The 22259-nt window shown below is 42.8% G+C and overlaps 3 protein-coding genes across 14 annotated transcripts in view; 1 reads left to right on the top strand and 2 right to left on the bottom strand.

The window, feature by feature from the left end:
* Nucleotides 1–14562, bottom strand: part of LOC122775795 (ankyrin repeat domain-containing protein SOWAHC) — a 21792-nt gene extending 7230 nt beyond the window's left edge. For 3 of the 10 annotated variants that reach the window (XM_044035973.1, XM_044035979.1, XM_044035981.1), the window contains exons 1-11: nt 14294–14560; nt 14018–14209; nt 13799–13933; nt 10603–10924; nt 9964–10097; nt 6435–6623; nt 2865–2909; nt 1754–1876; nt 1639–1650; nt 905–907; nt 226–228 (exon numbers count right to left, since the gene is read on the bottom strand). In XM_044035973.1, coding sequence (XP_043891908.1) covers nt 226–228; nt 905–907; nt 1639–1650; nt 1754–1876; nt 2865–2909; nt 6435–6623; nt 9964–10097; nt 10603–10891 — 798 coding nt within the window. In that variant the 5' untranslated portion in view covers nt 10892–10924; nt 13799–13933; nt 14018–14209; nt 14294–14560. The other 7 variants (XM_044035983.1, XM_044035980.1, XM_044035982.1 and 4 more) reach the window with 7 other exon arrangements.
* Nucleotides 1–22259, bottom strand: part of chmp1a (charged multivesicular body protein 1A) — a 385704-nt gene that overhangs the window by 261092 nt on the left and 102353 nt on the right. The window lies entirely within an intron of this gene.
* LOC122775794 (iroquois-class homeodomain protein IRX-5-like) lies at nt 14447–17637 on the top strand. Of its 2 annotated transcripts, none has more exons than XM_044035972.1 (3): nt 14447–14814; nt 16303–16711; nt 16854–17637. In XM_044035972.1, the coding sequence occupies exons 1-3, from the start codon at nt 14497–14499 to the stop codon at nt 17411–17413; spliced, it is 1287 nt and encodes a 428-aa protein (XP_043891907.1). In that variant the 5' UTR covers nt 14447–14496; the 3' UTR covers nt 17414–17637. The 2 variants fall into 2 exon arrangements, with proteins under 2 accessions (XP_043891907.1, XP_043891906.1); XM_044035971.1 differs by having other exon boundaries at nt 16851–17637.

The following is a 22259-nucleotide window of genomic DNA, read 5'->3' as shown; positions in this document are numbered from 1 at the left end:
TCACTAACCAAACCTCACAGCACAGAGGAAGTTGTTGATCTACTGCTGCCTCCATCACTAAGTTCAAATGTGTTATTTTGTCACAAAACGTCATTTTGTTCAGATTGACCTCAGTGACACAAAGTGACCACAAGAGGCAGCAGAGGACCCGCAGCTCCTGTTTTAATCTCTGTGGATTTTGGTGCAGCAGTAATTTCAGCTAGAAGTCAGACAGCAGTAACTTACATACTGGACGTGTCCCGTGGATTGGACAGCAGGAGACGGAGAGTAGAAGAGAGACAAACATTAGAAATCAACTGAATGTTGACACTAAAGTGTTGCTTTTTGTTTTATGTTTTTTTGTTCCGTCTTTCTTTGTAGTTGTTTTATGTCCCTCTGTAGTGGCTGTTTGTCTTTTTGTAGTTGTTTTATGTCTCTTTGTAGTTGTTTTGTCTTTCTTTGTAGTTGTTTTATGTCCCTCTGTAGTGGCTGATTGTCTTTTTGTAGTTGTTTTATGTCTCTTTGTAGTTGTTTTGTCTTTCTTTGTAGTTGTGTTATGTCTCTTTGTTGTTTTATACTAGTGTTCATCTGTTCTCTGACTCTGGACCCGGTTGCCATGGAGTCGTGTTCAGTAAAGCGTCCGTGTTTTTAACGTGAGACATCACTCACAGAGGTGTTGTGTATGCAGGACGTTGCTCAGGTCAGAAATCACGGCTTCACACCTTCACACTTCACAGAGCAGCACAAACATGTCAGACGTCCACACGCCACATTTACATGAAGAGAATTCTGAATTTAAACAGCTTCTCACAGAGCATCGCTGTGAGACTGAGGTCACAGAGGTCACAGAGGTCACAGAGGTCACAGAGACAGGAAGTGTGTGTGTGTGTTTACAGCACTGAACAGGAAACACAACATGACTTACCCCCTGCATGAGGTTGACATCACATGAGAGTGAGGGGGCGGAGCCAGAAACAGAAGAAACATTATGTCAACACTGAAATAGGACTCACTCACTCACACACACACACACACACACACAGACAGGAGCAGTTAAAGGGACAGTTCAGATTGTATGTTCTGTGTGTGTCACTGTGTCCTGTGTATCTGAAGGGATTTATCTTCATCATCCTCATCATCATCATGTCCCTCTGCAGCTTGTTATCCACACTAATAGGATCTTTACTCCTTCAGATTACTCCCTTGTTTACTGCTCTGTGGACGTTTCATTTCTCCTAAGCTCATTGTTTTCTCGTCTCTGTCGCTCTACAGCTGTGCATCGAGACTCTGTGAGTCTGTAAGTCTGTGAGTCTGTAAGTCTGTGAGTCTGTAAGTCTGTAAGTCTGAGACTCTGTGAGTCTGTGAGTCTGTGACGTCGAGTCAAGTCGGCCGACAACTTAACCCGGAGCTGCTAAATAAACAACAACGGCAGCAGCAGCAGCAGCGTTTATCTGCCTGTTTACAAGTGTACATATATCTAGATCTGTTTATCTCTCTGTTTGTTTGTTCCACTGTTTTCCCTGTTTGTTGTTGTTGTTGTTGTCGTCGTCGTTTCTTGTAATGATGTTGTCATTCAGTCTCTTGTGAACTCACTGGGACGTTTAATTAAATGTCAAATCAAAAATAAAAGGAAACTGTAGAGAAACAGGAAGTACTCACGGTGAGGAAGTCCTGAAGACGTGAAGAAGAAGAAGAAGAAGAAGAAGAAGAAGTCGTTAATACTTGTAGTTTCCATCAGAACCATCACATGATGTTGTCAGAAGTGTCTCTGTACTTTTTTCAACACCAGACTCGGTTCCTGAGCGAGCAGCTGCCTCTGCGCCGCCATGTTCCCCAGAGCGGAGCTCCGCCACCAGGCCTTCTCCAGAGGATCCAGCTGCAGCCTGTGGAACAGAGACTGGGAGAAGACGGGGGGGGGTTAGGCTTCATGGTGTAGGTTTCTGTTTCCCCCAACTAGAAACTGAACTTTCTAAACCACCGCTCACTCTCCTGCACCAAAGCCCATAGAGAATTTCAGTGATTTTAGCTCATGTGGACCCAGGAGCTGCTGGTCCGCTGCTGCCTCGTGTGGTCACTTTGTGTCACTGAGGTCAATCTGAAGGAAGAATTTCAAACACCGACATCACAAGAGAACACGTGCAGCTGTGGATCAACAACCTCTGTGTGCTGTGATGTTAAAATCACTGATTTTCTCTGTGGGATTCTACAAAATATGCCTTTAATGTTCCCAGTGTTGTGTCTCTATATCAGTATTGTCCACCACGAGTCGGTGTCCTCGTTGTCCTCTGGCAGGGACAGTGACAGTGGCGGCACCGCAGGACGAGTTTCCCGATGCCATTAATGGTGTTTATTGTCCAGCAGCGATGAATCCCGTTCCTACTGAGTCATCCTCACTGTTTACCTGATACCTCCATGTTAATTACTCAGCCTCAGTCGCACACAGAGGGGGGCCGTCCTTCAGCCTGACAACACACAGAACGGGGGGCGGGGTCCAGTGGGGGTGGAGCCAGGTACCTCTTTTCTATTATGATACTTTTACATCATAGTTATTGATGATTTAACAGTTTAACATCAGTCATAACACAGTATAATGATCACGTTTCCTGTGAATTGTCTGTGTGCTCATTAATAAACAGCTTTTCCAGATAAATTGATTGATCGTACGCAGTATTTGTATTTTCAAAAATGTGGCCACTTCCTGTTACCGCAGATCGTTTCTTTTACGTAAAACAAAAGAGACAGAAGAAGAAAAAGACGGAAAAAACTAAAGCAAAGTATAACATTATCTAGTAGTAAAAAACTACATTACGACAGGAAGTAGCTGGGAAAAAAAGTGAAAAATGATATGACGTATAAACACAAACACAGAGAAAAACAACACTCACCATGACAGAGGAGGTGGTCAAACTCCTGGTGTCGTCCTCTTCACTCTGCAGCAACAACAAAATAATGCTCTCATAAAACTGGGTTTCTTTTCAAAATAAAGTATCTACAATAAAGTTCATGGTGAGACTGAAACATCTCCAAAAGTCTTCGAACGACAGCGTGATTCTGTTTTGTTTTAGTGATTGTTTTCTTGATTTTATAGTTTTATTTTGAAATTCTTTCTAGTGTATTGTTTACTTTTAATTCCTGTCCTGATGTCATTCATTCACCTGTTGTGTCTCAATTTATATATATATAACGTAAACGTCAATTTATGAGCATAAAGTGGAAATTGAAGAGAATAAAGTCGGATTTGTTCGTATTCTCGTATCTCAATGTGGCCCTAATACTCCACTGTCGTAGGGATTTGTTCAAGTGTTTCATTCATTTGTAAAAAAAAATTCAAAAAAGTACATTTTGTTTCAGCTTTTTTTTAAAAAAAGTAAAAAAATAAAATAAAACAAAAAAAAGTACATTTGTTTCAGCTGTGTGTTTCATACTTTGTAATATGGGTTTGTACTTCCAGGCCACCGTACTAACAACACACTACTAACACTAAAACAATTCTTTTCCCGCTCCATTTTGAATCATAACGTCGTTCACCACCAATCTGCATTCAGAGAAGTTTTCCTGTTTTTCATAAAGAGCGTTTTTAACAACGGTTTGTGTTAATATCGTGTTTTACACAATCTCCTAAACTGGTGTTCTCATGTTTGTTGTTGTTTTTCATTTTACATTTAATAATCCTGTTAATTTAGCTGCTGTTGTGTAACTGTTTGTTATGTAAGATCTGTGTGTGTGTGTGGTTAACGTCCCTGAAGGACGAGGCGTTGAAAGACAAAAATCTAATGAAGCCATTAAGTGACTGAAAGCGGCAGAGTGAGGCTCACTTCACAGAGGACGAGGCAGCTTTCATGTGACAGCCTGACGTCTGCTCTGACTCTGTGATGATCGCAAAAGTCTCCTCTTAACGAGCTAATGAGCATCGTTTCATTCTCTCGTTTATCTTTCTTCATCGTTTTCTTCTTCTTCCTCCAAACACGTGGAAAAAAAAGATCTCTTTCATGTCTTTTCTTCCTCTCAGGATTCTTCTCGCCCCCGACAGGAAACGCTGATGCGTTCAGGGTGTCAGTGACGAAAACAGATGGTCAAGTACGAAGCTAATTCTGCCGTACGTTATTGCCGTTGTTTGCGATGTTTTCCTATGTGAATGAGTAAAGATGATGAGACACATCAAAGGTGAAAAGTTTTGCAGTTTCAAAACGGTGTTGCCACAGCAACCATTCGCCACGGAACAGGACGGGCCCTATGACTTCGGCATACGTTGAGTTCCACTGAATTTCCCGAAACTTGGTGGGAAGACGTTCTAGACCAAAGCGAACAAAAAAGTTGCCTCAAAGTCCATTTCATCAAATGAACAAACTCATCTGAGCACGTTTTTCGCATTTTTGGTCAAATGTCAGGACGTTAACACACACACACAGTTAATGTATAACCCTAACCTTAACTAAAACCACAATTAGTCCTATAATCTTAATTAAAAATGATAATTCTGCCTCATTAGAACCAGGTTTTGGTCTCCATGAGGACTACTAAAATGTTCTCTTCCCTCGTCTCCCGCTCTGTCCTGAAGTCACTCTCAGCCGAGATGGTGTGAAGAAGAAAGAAATCCATCCATTAGCATAACAAAGGGCCATTTCCAGCCACTCCCCCGTCCCCTGTCCCCTGTCCCCCTGTCCCTGATCCTCTGACGGCTCCAGGAGGAAAGTCGTTCTCCTCTCATCACCGTCCAGCAGCAGCTCTTTTGTTCGTCTGTTGCCCGATCTAATTGGCGGCGTTTAGTCAAAGTGGAGCGCTAACACGCAGGAACAAGTTTTTTTTTCTTTATCCACATGGAACCAGAACTTTTTGTAAATTTGATTTCAAAAAAAGGAAATTTGATTTCAAAAAAGTAATTTTGTTCATTTTTTTGTAAAACAAATTTTGTCAAAAAAAAATAAATTTGATTTAAAAAAATAAATTAGTTTCAGCTTTTTTGTTATTTTTTTTCTGTGATTTTGTAATAATGGTTTGAACCTCCAGGCGTAAAAGGCAGCAGTGGATCAACAACTCGTTTGTGCTGTGATGTTAAAATCTATGGACTTTGGCATAAGTGGTTTACAAACTTTTACATAACCATAAACATTTAAATAAACGCAGGCGTCCTGATGATCATGATGGTCATAGGAGGGTTAACCTTTGATTGATTGATTTTTAACTGATCACGTTGAACTTTGATGACCTCAGACACTCCTGCGCTGCTGTAACTAATGACAATCCTGTGCATTAACATATTAATTGAGATTTTTCCCACAATCATGTTTTGTTAATGGAAGCTTTGAAACCAGCTTCTGACTCTCAGCCTCGGTCTGAGCCGATCCCTCCTTCGCCGTTGTGTCATTGTTGGAGAAATGAGAAAGCCATCTAGGAGCGAGCGCAGCTCTGAAAGGAGCCCTCCATGTCGGGGCCCGTCGGGGTCGCCGGAGGTCAAGGGAATTATGATTACACTACAGCCTCGACGCTTGTTCCAAGGGCTCCATCTCGCCCCGAGCGACCTCTCGGTAACGAGACACTCTCGCTGATGATGAGATGAGAAAACTGAGCACAGGAACGTGGATGAAGAAGGGGAGGGCGGGGTCATCATGACAAGATGGAGGGCATGTTTTTAGTTTTTTTTGTTATTTTCCCCCCCCTCATTTTTCAAGGGGATTCTTGACACTTTTCATAAACGTGCTTTAGAACATTTGAGACAAAGACGACGAGACAGTTTCACAGAGACACGACGCTCACACAACACTCACTTGACATTACTACGACGCTACCAAGGCGCTAACACAACGGTAACGGGGCGCTCACACAGCGCTAACACAACGGTAACGGGGCGCTCACACAGCGCTAACACAATGGTAACACAGTTACCACAGGTTAACACAGTGCTAACACGACACTCACACGACGCTCACACAGCGCTAACACGACACTCACTACACAGGCAACACACACTTCACAGCAGCTAACACAACACTCACACAGCGCGACACTCACACACACTCAACAGGACACTCACATCGGCGCCGGGCTACTTGACACACGCCACACAGTGCTAACACGACACTAACGCGCACACGAGCCACACAGCGCTAACCACTCCTCTGGCACACGCACAACACAACTCTAACACGACACTCACACAGCGCTAACACTGCTACCACCTCACAGCGCGTGCAACACAACAGCTCACACAGTGCTAACACAACACTCACACAGCGCTAACACGACACTCACACAGCGCTAACATGACGCTCACACAGTGCTAACACAACACTCACACAGCGCTAACACGACACTCACACAGCGCTAACACAGCGCTCAACAGGACACTTAAATGGTGCCATATTGCTTTGAGTGAATGGCTCGTTAACGCCACCTACTGGACACTATGCACATGTTCCACAGTCCCCGCCCCTGATCCGCGTCACCCTCTCACTCACCCTCCTGGAGACGGTCGTCTCACTGGCCAGAGACACGGAGTCGCTCCTCAGAGACAGGAGGTCGGCGCAGGTCATGTCTCGTCCGTCACCGCTGCAGCTCAGACTGGGATCTGTGGAGACCCTCGCCGGTTCTCCGGGTCTCTCTGGTGGTTCTGGACTCGGCGGAGGCTTGACTGAAGCGGCTGACGCCTGGAACACACGGGAAACACAGGAGGCACGAGAGAACAAAAGCAGCTCATCAAATTATGGAGAAACTTTCTACAAATGTCTTTCAGGTGTTTTTAATCAAATGTGTGAAATCCTGAAACCAGAATTCGAAGCAACAACAAATGTTAACGATGCTTTAATCATTAATTATTTAAGTTTTTTTTTTAAATGTGGTTGTACGAGGTCGTTCTCAATGAAAACATTTCATTTGTGAACCACAGAGAAAATCAGTGTTTGTAGCTCACAGGGACACAGGAGCTGCTGGTCTACTGCTGCCTCCTGTGGTCAGTCTGTGCCACTGAGGTTCATTCAAATGAAAGATTTAAAACACCAACGTCAGAGAGACTGAAGGACTCGTACACTTGAACACACTGATGGAGGCGGCGGTGGCTCGGCGACTCCTCACTGAAAACAATCGCAGTTCCAAGTGCACAAAAACACACTTAAATTAAAAATGGTGCATTGAAAACTTTGGTCGTATGGTTTTAACTGTGATTTGTGGATAAAGTCATATTGTTAACAGCCTGTGACTCAGTCTCCTCACACAGCAGCAGCATTAGCATATGAGAGAGTGTTTTCCTTTCTCTTCATCTTCATCTTCATCTCTGAGAGCGAGCGGGAGAACGAGTGAACACTCGGCCTGTTGAGGACAATTAGGCCTCAGTCGCCGTCAGACAGTTTAACATCTCACGGAGCGGAAGTGTCCTTTAACTGTTCAGGACTGAACGTCCCAGGAGGACTCATTAGTCTCACAGAGTCTCACAGTCACAGGATGTTAGAAAACTCACAGCCAGTTTATTAGGCACACGTTCCTGCTACTGTGTTTCCATGAGTGTGAGAGTGGACGCTTGTTTGTCTCTATGTGTCCCTGTGATGGACTGGGGACCAGAGCGGGACAGAGGAGGACAAGGATAAAGGACAGATGACGGAGGGACATGGGGACGGAGAAAACTGCGATGGAACTGCGATTGTTTTTGCAGTTTTTCACAAACTAAACATCTCTCTCACAGACCGGTCTTGAATTAAAACACGTTGCTTTCTCAGTTTTTTATTTTTTTTTGACTGTGAGAAACAAGTGTTTGGAAGGGGGAGGGGGGAGATCAGGGAGGGGGAGGGGCTTGTACGACAAGTTTTAAAGGTTTATTCCACCCAAATGTTACTCCACTGATACTCCATTACAAGCTCAACCCGACAACATTGGCACCAAGAAGTAGGCATGATCAAAATTTCGCAGTGGAATTTTAGATTCTACTGAGCGTCTTTTACTTTTGTATTGTTTATTTTTAGCAGTAGATTCCACTGCTTTGATTTAAAGTGTAACAGACGTTTATTACGAGTTACGCAGTGCAGCTTTAATGCAGAAAATGTAACATCATTATATCTTTAATTTAAATTTGTATGGAAAATCAACACTTTGTTATTGTTTGTTTTCAGTGTTTTACATCAGGACCTGCTGCCGCGCGCGGTGTCCTCGCGTTTTGTTTGTTGCCATGGCAGCAGAGGGTTCACCCCCAGCCTGTGATTTGTTTATCAGACACTCACGCAGGCGTCTAATCCCATTTGCATTCATATTAGTTCCCCGTATCAGCGTCTGCGAGGGTAAATAACTTCATGCATGATCTGAGTATCTTCATAACTCACATCACTGAAGTCAATTTAGCTGAAGTTCTCCATCATCAGCTGCTGCTGTTACCACGGCGCTCAGATCAGTGAGCGGGAACCGGAGCTACTGACACTGACCAGTTTATTAGGTACACCTCACTGAACGGTGTCATTTTGTCCTCACAGCTGAAGTGATTATGAATCAATTATTGTGATTAATCAGAGTCAAACATCAATTATTATTAATATATTATATCATTTTTTGTAAAGCTGTTCGGGGGAATTCGTTTTCAAATATTGACCACTTAGAAGGATAGAAGGACAATAGGACAGGAAGTGAACAGACATGAAGGCAGAGGGACACAAAGACAAAGGATAGAAGGACAATAGGACAGGACGTGAACAGACATGAAGACAGAGGGACACAAAGACAAAGGATAGAATGACAATAGGACAGGAAGTGAACAGACATGAAGACAGAGGGACACAAAGACAAAGGATAGAAGGACAATGGACAGGACGTGAACAGACATGAAGACAGAGGGACACAAAGACAAAGGATAGAAGGACAATAGGACAGGGAAGTGGACATGAAGACAGAGGGACACAAAAGACAAAGGATAGAAGGACAATAGGACAGGGAAGTGAACAGACATGAAGACAGAGGGACACAAAGACAAAGGATAGAAGGACAATAGGACAGTGAACAGACATGAAGACAGAGGGACACAAAGACAAAGGATAGAAGGACAATAGGACAGGGAAGTGAACAGACATGAAGACAGAGGACACAAAGAGACAAAGGATAGAAGGACAATGGGACAGGAAGTGAACAGACAGAACAGAGGATAGAAGGACAATAGGACAGGAAGTGAACAGACATGAAGACAGAGGGACACAAAGACAAAGGATAGAAGGACAATAGGACAGGAAGTGAACAGACATGAAGACAGAGGGACATATCGATGAAGGACAAAAGCACATGAGATTAAAGGACCGAAGGACAAAGGGACAGGGCATAAAGAGACACAACGATAAAGATAAAGGACAGGACGGACAAAAACATAGAGGGGGGGAAAGGACAAGACAACAGAGGGGACAGAGGAGGATGTGGATAGAGGACAGAGGGAAAATAGAAAAAGGACAGATGACAGAACAACAGAGGGACAGTGGGACAGAAGGATAAAGGGACAGGAGGCCAAAGACAAAAGGAGATGGAGAGAGGACATGGGGACAGAGGACAGGAGAAGAGAGGAACAGGAGGATAAAGGACATGGGGACATATTTTAACTGATCAGCACTTATTGATTATTGATAAATCAGAGCAGATTCACGTCTCTCTGGTAAAAATAAACCTTTCAATCAATCGATCTATTGATCAGGACATGGAAATGGACATGGACGATGACGTCCCAGTCCTCAATAGTCACTTTCTTTATGTCACAAACTTTCAAATAAAGCTGTGTTTTTTTTTTCTACAGTTGTTTTCGAGACGATGGACAGAATTGGACGTGGACGGATCAGCTGAAGACGTGAATGATTATCGTGGTCTCAGATCGTTTAAATCACAGCTGGATCGCAATCAATCGCTGATTTTATAAAGAAGGGGAAAAAAAGAGTGTCGGGCGGTTGACGAGCCGTCAGCGCCGCCATGAGCTCGGCTTTGAACATGATCACACACACACAACAAAGAGGCCATGAATATACATGAGACGCTCACTTTACTTCCCATCATGCCTTTCTGTCCCACCTCCTCTGCCTGAGTGACAACCAACGCTGGGACGCCGTCACATGACGCCCGAGCCTCGTCCTCATTGGCTGCAGCAGTTGTCAGGTCCTGGTCCTGAGGCAAACCTGGGGGGGGGTCAGAACATCGAGACATGTTAATGCGAGAGAGCGCCACCTGTGACACAGCTGCTCACTGAAGGAAAAGTTCAGTCGCCTCGTAAACCACTCACTTCCTGCACCAAAGACCATAGAGAAAATCAGCGTTTTCAGAGGAGTTGTTGATCCGCTGTTGCGTCGCTCACTAGATTCACCTGAGTTCTATTTATGTTTTCGGTGTTTGAATTCATTTCATTGGATTTACCTCAGTGACACAAAGTGACCACACGAGGCAGTAGTAGACCAGCAGCTCCTGTGTCCCAGTGAGCTAAAAACGCTACTTTTCTCAATGGAGTTTGGTGTGGGAGAGTGAGTGAGTGAGTGAGTGAGTGAGTGAGTGAGTGAGTGAGTGAGAGAGTGAGTGAGTGAGACTGGTTTACAAAGTAAACAAAAACTTCAGTTTCCAGTTATAAAAAGGCTGATTTAAAGCAAAAAACAGGCAGTGAGACGTCATCACCTAAAAGTCACATCTTACCTCTGTCCACGTCAGCTGCTGACCCTCGGTCCTGGATCTGCTCCGTTTGTAACAAACCCTGTTGGAAAACACCTGTAAACAGATTTGACTGTTGTGTTTCTTCTTTGTGACCACCAAGGACCGCCATCTGAACCTCATCAATCCTGTCTGCATCTAGAACTCCATCCCGATCCAGATCAGAGGGAGGACAATCAGAACTCTGGTCCTGTTCTTGGTCTTGAGGAGTCACCGCAGAGCTGCACTGCTGGAAGTCTTGATCCAGTGGGGGATCCTGGAGATCGTCTTCCATTGTCCAGAGTTCCCCCGTCGTTAGAATATTTGGCTGCAGACAAAGAGAGATAAGATCAGGGTTAATGTTGGTTTGACATTTCTAAAAATGAAGATCTCTACAAACCGTGAGAGGACTCAGAACATGGGACAAGTCGTCTCCACAAACCAAAAACGACCAAAAGAGCATGAGGGTCCAATCATGTCTCCCCCCAGAATACAAAGTTTTAAGCTTTATGATCGAATACAAAATGAGGACTCACTCAACTAGCAACTTTTGACTATCAGCTATCGATATGTCAAAATGGACACTTGATTTTGGACAGTTAGGCTTTGGTTCTTGGTTGGTAAGATTTACGACAGTTGGAGTACAGACTCCTACTCCACAGACTACAGCAGCAGCAGTCTGTGATTACACCAGACACCAGACTCCTCTGTTAAATATAGAGGTTTCCCTGGTAGTTGTTGGAGATTAACCCACGTTTTTAGGATTGTTAAGTAGTTTAAACTGACCTACAGTTCGGCGTTGTTCGGCTTGATTTGTGTGTGGGACGTCTCTTCCTGGGACGGCAGTCTGACCAATCAGCGCATAATTACCTACTTAGCACACTTTTGGAACCTCGCCTGATCAGGTACTAAAATTAGTATCTGGCACCAGGTACTATGCTAGTGGAAATGCTACTTAAACCGTGGTGTGGTGAGGCGAGTAGAGCCAGTGGAAATGCGCCATTGGTCTTTGGTCCTTGAACAGTTGGTCTTTGGTCCTTGGACAGTTGGTCTTTGGTCCTTGGACAGTTGGTCTTTGGTCCTTGTACAGTCAGTTTTTGCACAGTTGATATAAGACAGTTGGTTTTTGACAGTTCTGGGGTCGGGTACCTTGCTCAGGGGTGCCCAACACCAGGTTTGACCTGGTGGTTTGACCTGGTTTTGACCTGGTGGGGGGGACTCAAACCCCGCAACCCTCCAGTTACAAGCCAAGCTCCCTTTCCTCTTGGCCATGGACCCTTGGGCTTCACTTTTCAAACCGGAAGACAATGGAAAAAAATGTTATACAGAGTCTACGGTTCATTTCCAACACATACCAGGACAAATCCCAGGGGGCGTAATTACGGCTGAGCCCAGATAACAAGGGCTGCTTTTCATACTCGGATAACAGCGATTAAAAACAGTGTTTTCCAATTAATTAAACACACTCTCTTTAAGTAAGCTCGGGACATTTGTCCTGCGGGCAGAGATAATTTATGAAAACAAACGAGTTCCTCTTTCATGTGGAAGAGAAACAGTACCAGGAGAAAAGGCAGCGAGCCTCAACGCTCCACTCTGCACATGCAAATCGTGAACATAAGTTTTTGATATGATAAAAAGACACAGCTGCGTCTCATCACGGTTGCACTGGGGTCTCGACCGGGCGATGATGAAAGAGTCACTGCAGCTTTTCCGAGCCATTGCTCACACAGTGTGTTTAAATACGAGCCTCTGGAGAAAGCGTCTCCGGCAGCGGTGAAGAAGAGGTGTCCCCTTCACCTCGGCTCTAATGAAAAATGCTTAAAAAAGCGTGAAAATGCCGTCGCTAATCTCCTCGACCCATCTGCAGCCGCTCGTTCCAGAGCACTCAGGCTCATGATAAGCTCAGAGGCTCCGCCGGGGATTATTCAGGCTTCATTATGTCCGATCAATATTCATTTAAGCGCGTCCTCACACCGCAGCTCTGTCCATGTGTGTTATGTGGACACGTGTTCAGTCAGCTGCACAGGTGGTTTGTCCAGGGAAGTGTCCGGTAAATTTGAGTCTGAAGATGGTTTAAGATCACATTTAGTTAGGACAGCAGCTGGTTTGGTCCCATTTTAATATTCAGTCCTTAGAAGAAGGACAATTTACTGTGCACTAATCATTGCCTTTGGACATTTGATCTTTGTTCTTGGTACAGTTGGTCATCACTTTTTGGACAGTCAGTCTTTGATTTTTGGACATTTAATCTTTGTCTTTGGACACTTAGTCTTTGAACAGGTCGGAAAAGCAGGTCTTTAGTTTTTGGACAATCAGTCTTTGGTTAGTTGGCCTTTGAACAGTCTGTTTTCGACAGTCTGTCTTTGGTCTTTTATGGACAGTTGGTCTTCGGCCTTTGGACAGTCAGTCATTGAGAAGTTGATATTTGGCAGTTAGTCTTTGAATAACTGGGATCGTTGGACAGTTGGTCTTTGGACAGTTGTTATTTGACAGTTGTTCTTTAGTTTTTGAATGACTGGTCTTATGGACACTTGATTGATATTGGACAGTTGGGGTTCAGTCTTTGGACATTTGGTCTTTGAACAGTTTATGGACACTTGATTTTGTACAGTTGGTTTTTGAATTGTTTGTCTTTGGACTGTCCGTTCTTGGACAATTTATACTGGATAATGTTTATTCCTGTGGACGCTTGGTAAATGGACTTGCAGGACACCTTGAATGAAGATATGAAGGTACAGAAACACCTCTCAAAGACACACATTGATGTGACGCCACCTTCTTGTTTATGTCATCATTTCTAATGTCCTTTCAGAATGTGGAAATCTTCATATTTTTTTTTACATTTCCTTCAGTGTCACAGTGACAGTTATGTGTGAGACACATCAGCTGATCACAGTGCATTCAGCTGCTGAAGTGGTTCAATCTAACCATAGACGTCACAGATCCCCCAAAGCATCATGGTAACTGTAGTACACTCGTTTTAAAAGCGTGATAAACACATGGTTGAACATAAATAATCATCTTACTCATGAAAACAATCATCATCAGGCCTAAAACACAGCTTCAGACGAGCGTTGGATTCCTGGAGTAGACGCTGGTTCGTTCAGTGACTGGGATCAGCAGCAGTCAGTCAGTCAGTGAAGCTCCTGACAGCAGCGACAGCTCGGTCTATGACCTGAAGACCACAACCTTCCACTCTTACCTGGAAAATCTGGAAATCCTGGAAACACAAGCCGCCCAGCAGACTGGAGGTTCACCTGGAGGTTCACCTGGAGGTTCACCTGGTTCACTGACACGGCCAGAGAACGATGGATTTCTGCAGGTGACAGTTCCTCTCCTGCTGAGAGCAGAGCCTTCCTTCAGACAACACGCTGGTATTTATAGCTGCTGCTAATCAGATTAGTTCAAACACTGACCTCACCTGAACACACACACACACGGTCTACAGTCCTGACAGCCGATTGGACGACGGAGCAGCAGGAATAAGGAGGTCATTGCCTGTCCATCAACTGACCCAGGTCACATGATGAGATGAGTGGAATCACCACTAGAGGTTGGTGACATCACCAGTGAAAGTTGGTGACATCACCAGTGAAAGTTGGTGACGTCATTACTGGAAGACAGTGACATCACCACTGACATTGACTGACACACAATAATAATAATAATAGTAGTAATAAAAATGTCTTTCTCTTACTCTCCCTCTCAGTTGTCTTCAGTGGGGACAGTCACTCCTGCTGCCTCCTGTGATGATCCTCCATGTTTAAAACTCTTTACCTTCTCTCTCTCTCTCTCTCTCCCCCTCCTCTCTGTCTCTCCTCTCACATGTGACAGTGTCAGGGAGTAAAAGTGTCTCCTCCGCGGCTGCTGCTCTTCGCTTCTGTCCGGTTCCGTTCGGTCATGGCTTTTCCTCAGAGTTTCCTCTTCCAGCCCTCCGTGTCTCTGGCTCTTCACTCCTCTCCTCCTTCTTCTTCTTCTTCTTCTTCCTCCTCCTCCTCCTCCTCTTCCTCCTGCGCCTCCTTCAGCTCCGGGCTCTTCTTAGGACCGAGGAGGACGGAGCAGCTCGGCCGGTCCTCTTCGGGCTCCGCCTTCGCTCCGTACGCGGCGTCGGCGGCTGTTTCCCCGGGTTTCACCTCACACCTGCCGTTCAGCCCCGGAGGAGGCGGAGGAGGCGGAGGAGGAGGAGAACCGCGGCCCGCCGCCCTCAACCCTTTTATGGTGAGAACCGGAGCAAACACACGGAGTTTGTTAGTTGATTTGTTTTAGAGTGTGATTTTAGTTAAAACAACTTTAAAAAGCAACTTTAAGACCATTTTAAGAGCCTGTTTATTGCGCATTATAATTGAAGCTATGATGATCGGAATGGTTTTGTCATCATTTAGCACTTTTTTCCTTGAAAACGTTGCTTGAGTTGCTTTTTACTCATGTAATATTTTTTATATTTCTCTGAGTGAATTCTGACAGAAAGAGTGAATTTATCCGGAAAAATGAAACAAAAAGTAGACAAATTTAAAAACAAAAAACAAAATCAGTATAATATGCAGAAATGTGAAACGTATTTAACTGAAAAAAAAACAAAAAAAACAAAGAACTATTCAAACTAATTTAGAAAACAAGTACAAGATAATACATAATTGGCCTGAATTCTATTATTTTTACTTGTTTAATTGATTATTTATCACATTATATCATTTGTATTATAGGAGTCTATTAGTTTATTCATTATATTGTATGTTATATTGCATTTGTTTATTTATATTTTATAATTTTATTTCTCATTTATTTGATATATATATCTGTGTCAATGTTGTTTTATATATTAAGGTGTGTGTGAAAGAATTGATGTTACATTTTATTCATAGAAACAATAAACTATGAGTGAGTGACTGACTTTATAATAATATTATATATATATACATATATACACAGTATATATGTATATATATACACAAAAAGGCTTGTTAGAAATTTGTTTTAAAAATAGATTTAGACACAAACATTCAGTTGTTCACATATGTATATAAATATGAATATACATATACTGTATATATACATATGTGTGTGTGTATTTGCAGAAGATATGCGACGTCCACTGTGTCCCATTTAGTTTACACACGTGTGGGACGCTTACATTGAGACATCAGTGACAATAAACACACAAGAAATGATATATAATATATTACAATAATATTACACATTTTGACAATAACAGCTGAATGAATATTATTAGAATGAAAATTATATTTATTGTTGTAGCTTTTAAATGGAATGTGATCAATGTCAGTGTGTATTTTAAAAATAACTTTTGAGACATTTGAGAACAAAATTGGAGATTTAGTTTGAATTCTATTTGGGATTCAGATTAAAAAAACTCAGATTTGAACAAAGTGTTCATGTTTTACACTAAAAAAACTATATAAAATATATAGTTGAGTTGAAAAACATCTAAATAAATAAAAAAAGTTTATTTAAACTAAAATGAGCAAATTGTACATATATGAAATAGATTTTTCGATTATCCTAGTTAAAGAAAGGTTAAATAAAATGAAAATAAATGTTTTATATATTTATATATATATGTACATATATATACATATATGTATATATACACACATATATATATATACACACACATATATATATACTGTATGTATATATACATATAAACATATATATATATCATAATAGCGTGTGACTGTGTTTCAGACTCCAGGTTATGACCCGTCCTCCACCATCTCCGTGTCTTTGGACTACCACCCGTTCGGGCCCCTGGGGGCGTACCCATACGGAGACCCCGCCTACAGGAAGAACGCCACGCGAGACGCCACGGCCACGCTGAAGGCCTGGCTCGGCGAGCACCGGAAGAACCCGTATCCCACCAAAGGCGAGAAGATCATGCTGGCCATCATCACCAAGATGAGCCTGACGCAGGTGTCCACGTGGTTCGCCAACGCTCGCCGCCGCCTGAAGAAAGAGAACAAGATGACGTGGACGCCCAGGAACCGCAGCGAGGACGAGGACGAGGAGGACAACATCGAGCTGGAGAGACATGAGGAGGACGAGGAGGCGATGAAGACGAGCAGGGAAGAGACGAAGATGAAGAGAGATGAGGCCGGTGAGTGACAGAAGAATCTCACACACATTGTTCCACACAAAATATTGTACACACTCTGAGTGTGAGTATGTAATCTGATGTTGCTCTTCTCTTCCTCCTCCTCCTCCTCTTCCTCCTCCGCCTCCTCCTCCTCCTCCAGCAGGAGACTCCTGTGCTCTGATGATCGACGGCAGCAGAAGTGCTGACGCTGACCTCAGCTTCACTTGTCCAGACTTCGCAGAGTCTGTGGACAGGAGACCGCCCCACATCCCAGGCTCCGCCTCCACAGAGGCCCCTCCTCCAAACATCACACTCGGTACACTGGACTGCACGAGTCCAACGTCTAAGACGCGTCCAGACTCGTGTGGTGCCATCCAGGGTCCAAAACCCAAACTGTGGTCGCTCGCTGAGATCGCCACGTCTTCTGACAAAACAAAAGGATATAATGACTCGTCACAGAGCGGGGGCGCCAGAGAGCAGGAGGCCACCCTCACGCCACGGACCCTGTTCACCCACAGCCCCGCCCTGCACCGACACCTGTACTACACCTCCCCTTTTAGCCCAGGATTCTCTAACTCCCGCCCCCTGGGGGCGCTGGACGGCATAAACGGATTACAGCAGACGATGCTGCAGCACGCCGAGTTCATGGCGAGAGACTGTAAACGCCGCAGCGAGAATCAGCTGGAGCTGCACGAACTCACGAAGGGCATGACACACGTGTAGAGAGCGACCTTTAAACACATTTATTCAATGGACTGAAGTGAGGAATTGTGGGATTTTTTATTTTTTTGTGACACTTCCTGGATGTTGAAGAAAAAAAAAACATATTTAAACAAAGGACGAAATATTCACTTTGACACGTTGACTGTTTTTTCTATGTTGGTGAGATGTTAACGTTTGTTCTGCACAAAACACGAGGAATCATTAAAAAGAACGTTTTACTGAAACACAACTGATCTGTTTCTGAGCAGAAATCACAACCTACTGGGACAGATTTGACTGTATATCCATAAATGCTGCTCAAATAGTTAACGGGATTATTTGTCCAATAATCCCTTTGACTGCATAGACTTTCATTCATTTGGACACCCTAAACAAAGCCTTATCCTTAATCTTAATCTTAACCTTATCTTAAAAACCTGTACAATACTTGATTTTACGTTGATCCAGACTTTTCTGACTGGAAACTTGGAAGTTTGTGTGTCTTTGTAAGTCCCTCGATCTTTCAGTGATTTTAACTCACCGGGACTCAGGAGCTGCTGTGACACCTCTGGTGCTAGCTGCTAATGTTAGCATCCATTTCCAATAATTAATAACAATTCTACTACAATTCTACTATCCTTTGGGCATTATTTTGAATTACATATTAGCAGCCTGAGACATACTCAGTGAAAACACAAGGAAAAAACAGATTCTACTCACTTAACTAAACACTTATCTTATAAAATCTACATTAGTTTAGGTCTACGGTGTCTTAAGAACATGTTTCACATCTTTATCTCACTGTTGGACAGAATATTCCAACAGGAAACTGAAGTTTGTAAAGCAGTCTCTCTCCCACACCAAAGTCCAACTTCACAAACACAGGAGCTGTCATTCCACTGCTGCCTCCATCACTAAGTTCAAAAGTGTTATTTTGTGAGAAGCTCAGTGACACAAAGTGACCACACGAGGCAGCAGTAGACCAGCAGCTCCTGTGTCCCTGTGAGTTAAAAACATTGATTTCTCTCTGGACTTTGGTGTGGGAGAGTGAGTGATTTACAAACTTCAGTCTCTGGTCAGAAAACGGTGTCTAACTGTGTGATCAAGTACCAAACATATTCCTAAAGACATCGTAGACTCGTAAGAATGCGTAGCATGTAGCATGTATCACTGTGGTTCAATTAGATCTGACCAAACCTGGCCTGACTTACGATAAGACCAAACTGGAACCGGTCAAGTCCAGATGAAACTACGGTGTAATTGGAGGTGTCGGTGAGTTTATATAAATGTTTTTATATCAGTTATGTCTGTCTCACTCAGACTGAAGTGAGACAGACAGTTCCCTCACCGCCGGAGTTAAACGCTGTCAGACAAACACTGAGCGTGTCAACGTTGTCTGACCGCGGGCTGTCTCACTGTGGGCCGTCTCACCCCCACGACTGGCAGATGTCGTGCTGCAGTGATGCCACTCGAACCTCCTGCCACGCAGATCCCCTGCTCCCTCCCCCTCCACCACCACCACCACCACCACCACCAGCTCCAGCAGCTGGGCTCACAGGGGTAGACCAGCAGGCAGCTGTCCCTCAAACTACACAAACTCGGTCCCCCCAGCAGAGCCACGGGGACCAAACCCGTCTGCTTTGTTCAGTCTGACCCTCCATCATCACACAAACAACAAGCGCAAGATGTTACTGTTGTCGCGTTCCATTTACGTCGGAGCTCGGATGTCGGAGCAATCTGGTGATTTTACCTGTGTGAATTTTTTTTTTAAATCATTCATTCATTTTAAGAACTTCTCTCAGTTCTTGAAGTGATAGTTCACGCGTTTTAAAAGCACTTCAGACCAAAAATGTGTTTTATATGAGCCGTTATTTCCTTTTAAAACATGTAAAATATGAGCGACAAGACATTTTAAAGAGCACTGTGAACTATGATTACACTGTCGAAGAATATTTTTGTTCCTTTATCGCACTTCAAACTGAAGTTTGTCAACTGCACCAAAGTAAAACAAAGAAAATAACACATTTGAACTCGCTGATGGAGGCAGCAGTGGATCAACAACGTCCTGTGTGCTGTGATATTAAAATCACTGATATTCTGTTTTTGCAGTAATCATACGTCAAACTGCCCAAAATATCTCTTTAAAATGTATTTTCACTCATATTTTATATGACATATGTTTAAAAAGAAAATAAATACTGGCACAAATTAAAACGCGTTTTTATCGACGTCTGAAGACACAAAAGACTTAGTCTTATTATAGGAGACATAACTTTAAAATCTGACATTTAAAACTAAAAAGCTTTTGAAGTAAAATCTACAGAGTGACGACGTGTGTACGAACACACACTAAAAACATTTTTTCATTATTAAATACATTGCGTTTTTCTTAATCAAACATTTCTTGGAAAAGGTGGTTTTGTTATAGTACAAACAAGAAAATGTTATATTATTATAAATTATCTGACTGTAAGTGTGGTCGGTGATAGTCTCTAAAACATTTAGTATTTGAATTAATTACATTTAAAAAAGAAAAAAAACTATGTCTCGAGAAAACATAAGACAACATTAAATAACAAGCAAAAACTATGCAATCAATAAATAGATATAATTCTTATTTGAGGTCAATCAAGTTTATTTATTAATTATAAATTATAATTTAAATTGATGATTAATTTACAGTGAAATTAGAACACACTTAGGGTTTTCTCCACACATGAATAGTACAAAATGTACTAATAATAATAGCCTATAATGGATCAAATTAATGATCATAATGTTCATTTAATCTGTTAAAAAACATCAAGAAGTAAAGTGTGTGTGTGATATTCGAAAGAAACAAAGAGAAAAGACTGGATTCAAAAGACAGTTCATGATTATATGATTAAATATATTAATGTTATTATAATTTTATATCTATATTAAAATGAAATATGCCTGCGTTTATCAGTGTATAACAACATATTTAACGTCATTGTTATCCTCAGATTCTGTCACACTACTGTGCTTAGAGCGCCCTCTGCTGCCACCTGAGAGGAAGTACAGGCCTATAAATGCTGTGATTGACAACTCATCTATTTCTAATTTATCAACTGTTTTTTTTTTGGTCCGTCAAACGTCAGAAAATGTTGAAAAGTGTTGGAAATGATGACGATTCTCAAAATATCTTTTTTTTATCAGACCAAAAAATGTAAAAAAAAAATATATTCACATTTAAAATCAACTTCAATAGAATAAGAAGAAGATGATTCAAATGTTTGGCGATCAATTTAATTAGTAATGATGTGTGTGTGTGTGTGTGTGTGTGTGTGTGACTTTCCTCCTGCAGGTTTTTGTTTGTTTTTTTGGCTCAAAGTGTGAAACAGATGGTGCCATTTTCTCTCCGTCGTTCCTCCAGTGACTCTTGAAGCTGAATATCACACAGCAGGCTGCTGTCATCCTGGTTATATACTAACAACATGTTTTGAACTTTATGTGAAATTGTTGTTTTCTCTATGGACTTTGGTGCGGGAGAGTGAGTGGTTCACAAACGGAGTGAAATAAAGCTGCAAACAAACTTAACAGTGTAGGAGGAAGGTAGTGTGTGGTTACCATGGAGACGACTCGAACCTCATGTACTCACAGTAAGTCTGTCCTCCTCTCTGCTTTACTCCTCAGTCTTTCTTTGTGGACATTCGTCTCAGGAGGGTGGAGCTGCAGTCGCCTGGAGGAGGGAGCCCCCTGCAGGCCGTGCCTCCCCGCAGCAGACGGCCTAGCTTCAGCGCTCCACCAGAGTCAGACAGAGGCATGCTGGGAACTCTGACAGAGCGGGGGGGAACAGAGGAGAAGAGATTTTTCTGTCACCTCAGCTGGGAGCAGCGCCTCCTGCTGGCCACTGCGGGTCAGCATGAATCGACGCTGTGCTGTCAACGCCTCGGTTTGAGAGTGAGGAGGCGGAGTCACATCAGGGTCAGCGCATCTCCACTTATTGTCACGTGCACGCTGAGATGTTAGCCTCTTAACAAAAGGCTAGTAAGCTAGTTAGCTAGTTAGTTAGTTAGTTAGTTAGTCTGCGATATCGTAAGAACAACTTTATCGTCACAGGGAAGCAGCCTTTTCTGACCGCTCTTCACCCTGTACCAAACGCCACAGAGACAATCAGCACACAGGAGTCATTGATCCACCGCTGCACTCCATCAAGGAGTTAAAGTATATTATTTTGTGACCTTTGACATTTAACGTCCTCTGTTCTGATTTACCTCAGTGACACAAACAGACCACACGAGGCAGCAGTAGACCAGCAACTGAACTCTTTAACTGTTCACAAGTGTTTATTTTTGAGATGAATAGATGATAACGTTGCTCCATTAAAACATTTGACACCTTGAACACACTCTGAACTCACCGTAAGAGCTATGGAATGAAACAACAATAAAGTACAACAATATCAAAAAAAGTGTGTTTTTAACCTTTAACTGAAAATGAATCCTCATTCACAATCATGAAGTATCCCTTTAACCTGTTTTAGCTCAATGATAACCTCAGAATACAGTGCAATAAACAAAGATATTTCACTTAAAATTCAATATTTCACAGCTTTAACCTCAAGAACTGTTATTAATACTCACTAAAACTATTTATAATTTGTTCATAGTAGCAAACAAGCAACTGTCTGTTTCAGACCGACAGACATGCTTCAGACAGACAGACATGTTTCAGACAGACAGACGTGCTTCAGACCGACAGACATGTTTCAGACAGACAGCCGACAGACATGTTTCGAGACCGACAATGCTTCAGCCGACAGACATGCTTCGAACCGACAGGCGTGCTTCAGACAGACAGACATGTTTCAGACAGACGACAGACGAAGACATGCTTCAGACAT

This window comes from Solea senegalensis, linkage group LG10 (genome assembly GCF_019176455.1).
Source record: "Solea senegalensis isolate Sse05_10M linkage group LG10, IFAPA_SoseM_1, whole genome shotgun sequence".
NCBI lineage: Eukaryota > Metazoa > Chordata > Actinopteri > Pleuronectiformes > Soleidae > Solea > Solea senegalensis.
The sequence above is the reverse complement of the archived record's forward strand: the minus strand, read 5'-3'. Positions and strand labels throughout refer to the sequence as shown.

What these genes read in the sequence shown, in the direction of transcription:
- LOC122775794 (XM_044035971.1), top strand. Translation starts at nt 14,497, where the DNA reads ATGGCTTTTCCTCAGAGTTTCCTCTTCCAGCCCTCCGTGTCTCTGGCT. An exon ending in CCGCCCTCAACCCTTTTATG is followed by an intron (nt 14,815 to 16,302) that starts GTGAGAACCGGA and finishes ACTGTGTTTCAG; the next exon opens with ACTCCAGGTTATGACCCGTC. An exon ending in GATGAAGAGAGATGAGGCCG is followed by an intron (nt 16,712 to 16,850) that starts GTGAGTGACAGA and finishes CTCCTCCTCCAG; the next exon opens with CAGGAGACTCCTGTGCTCTG.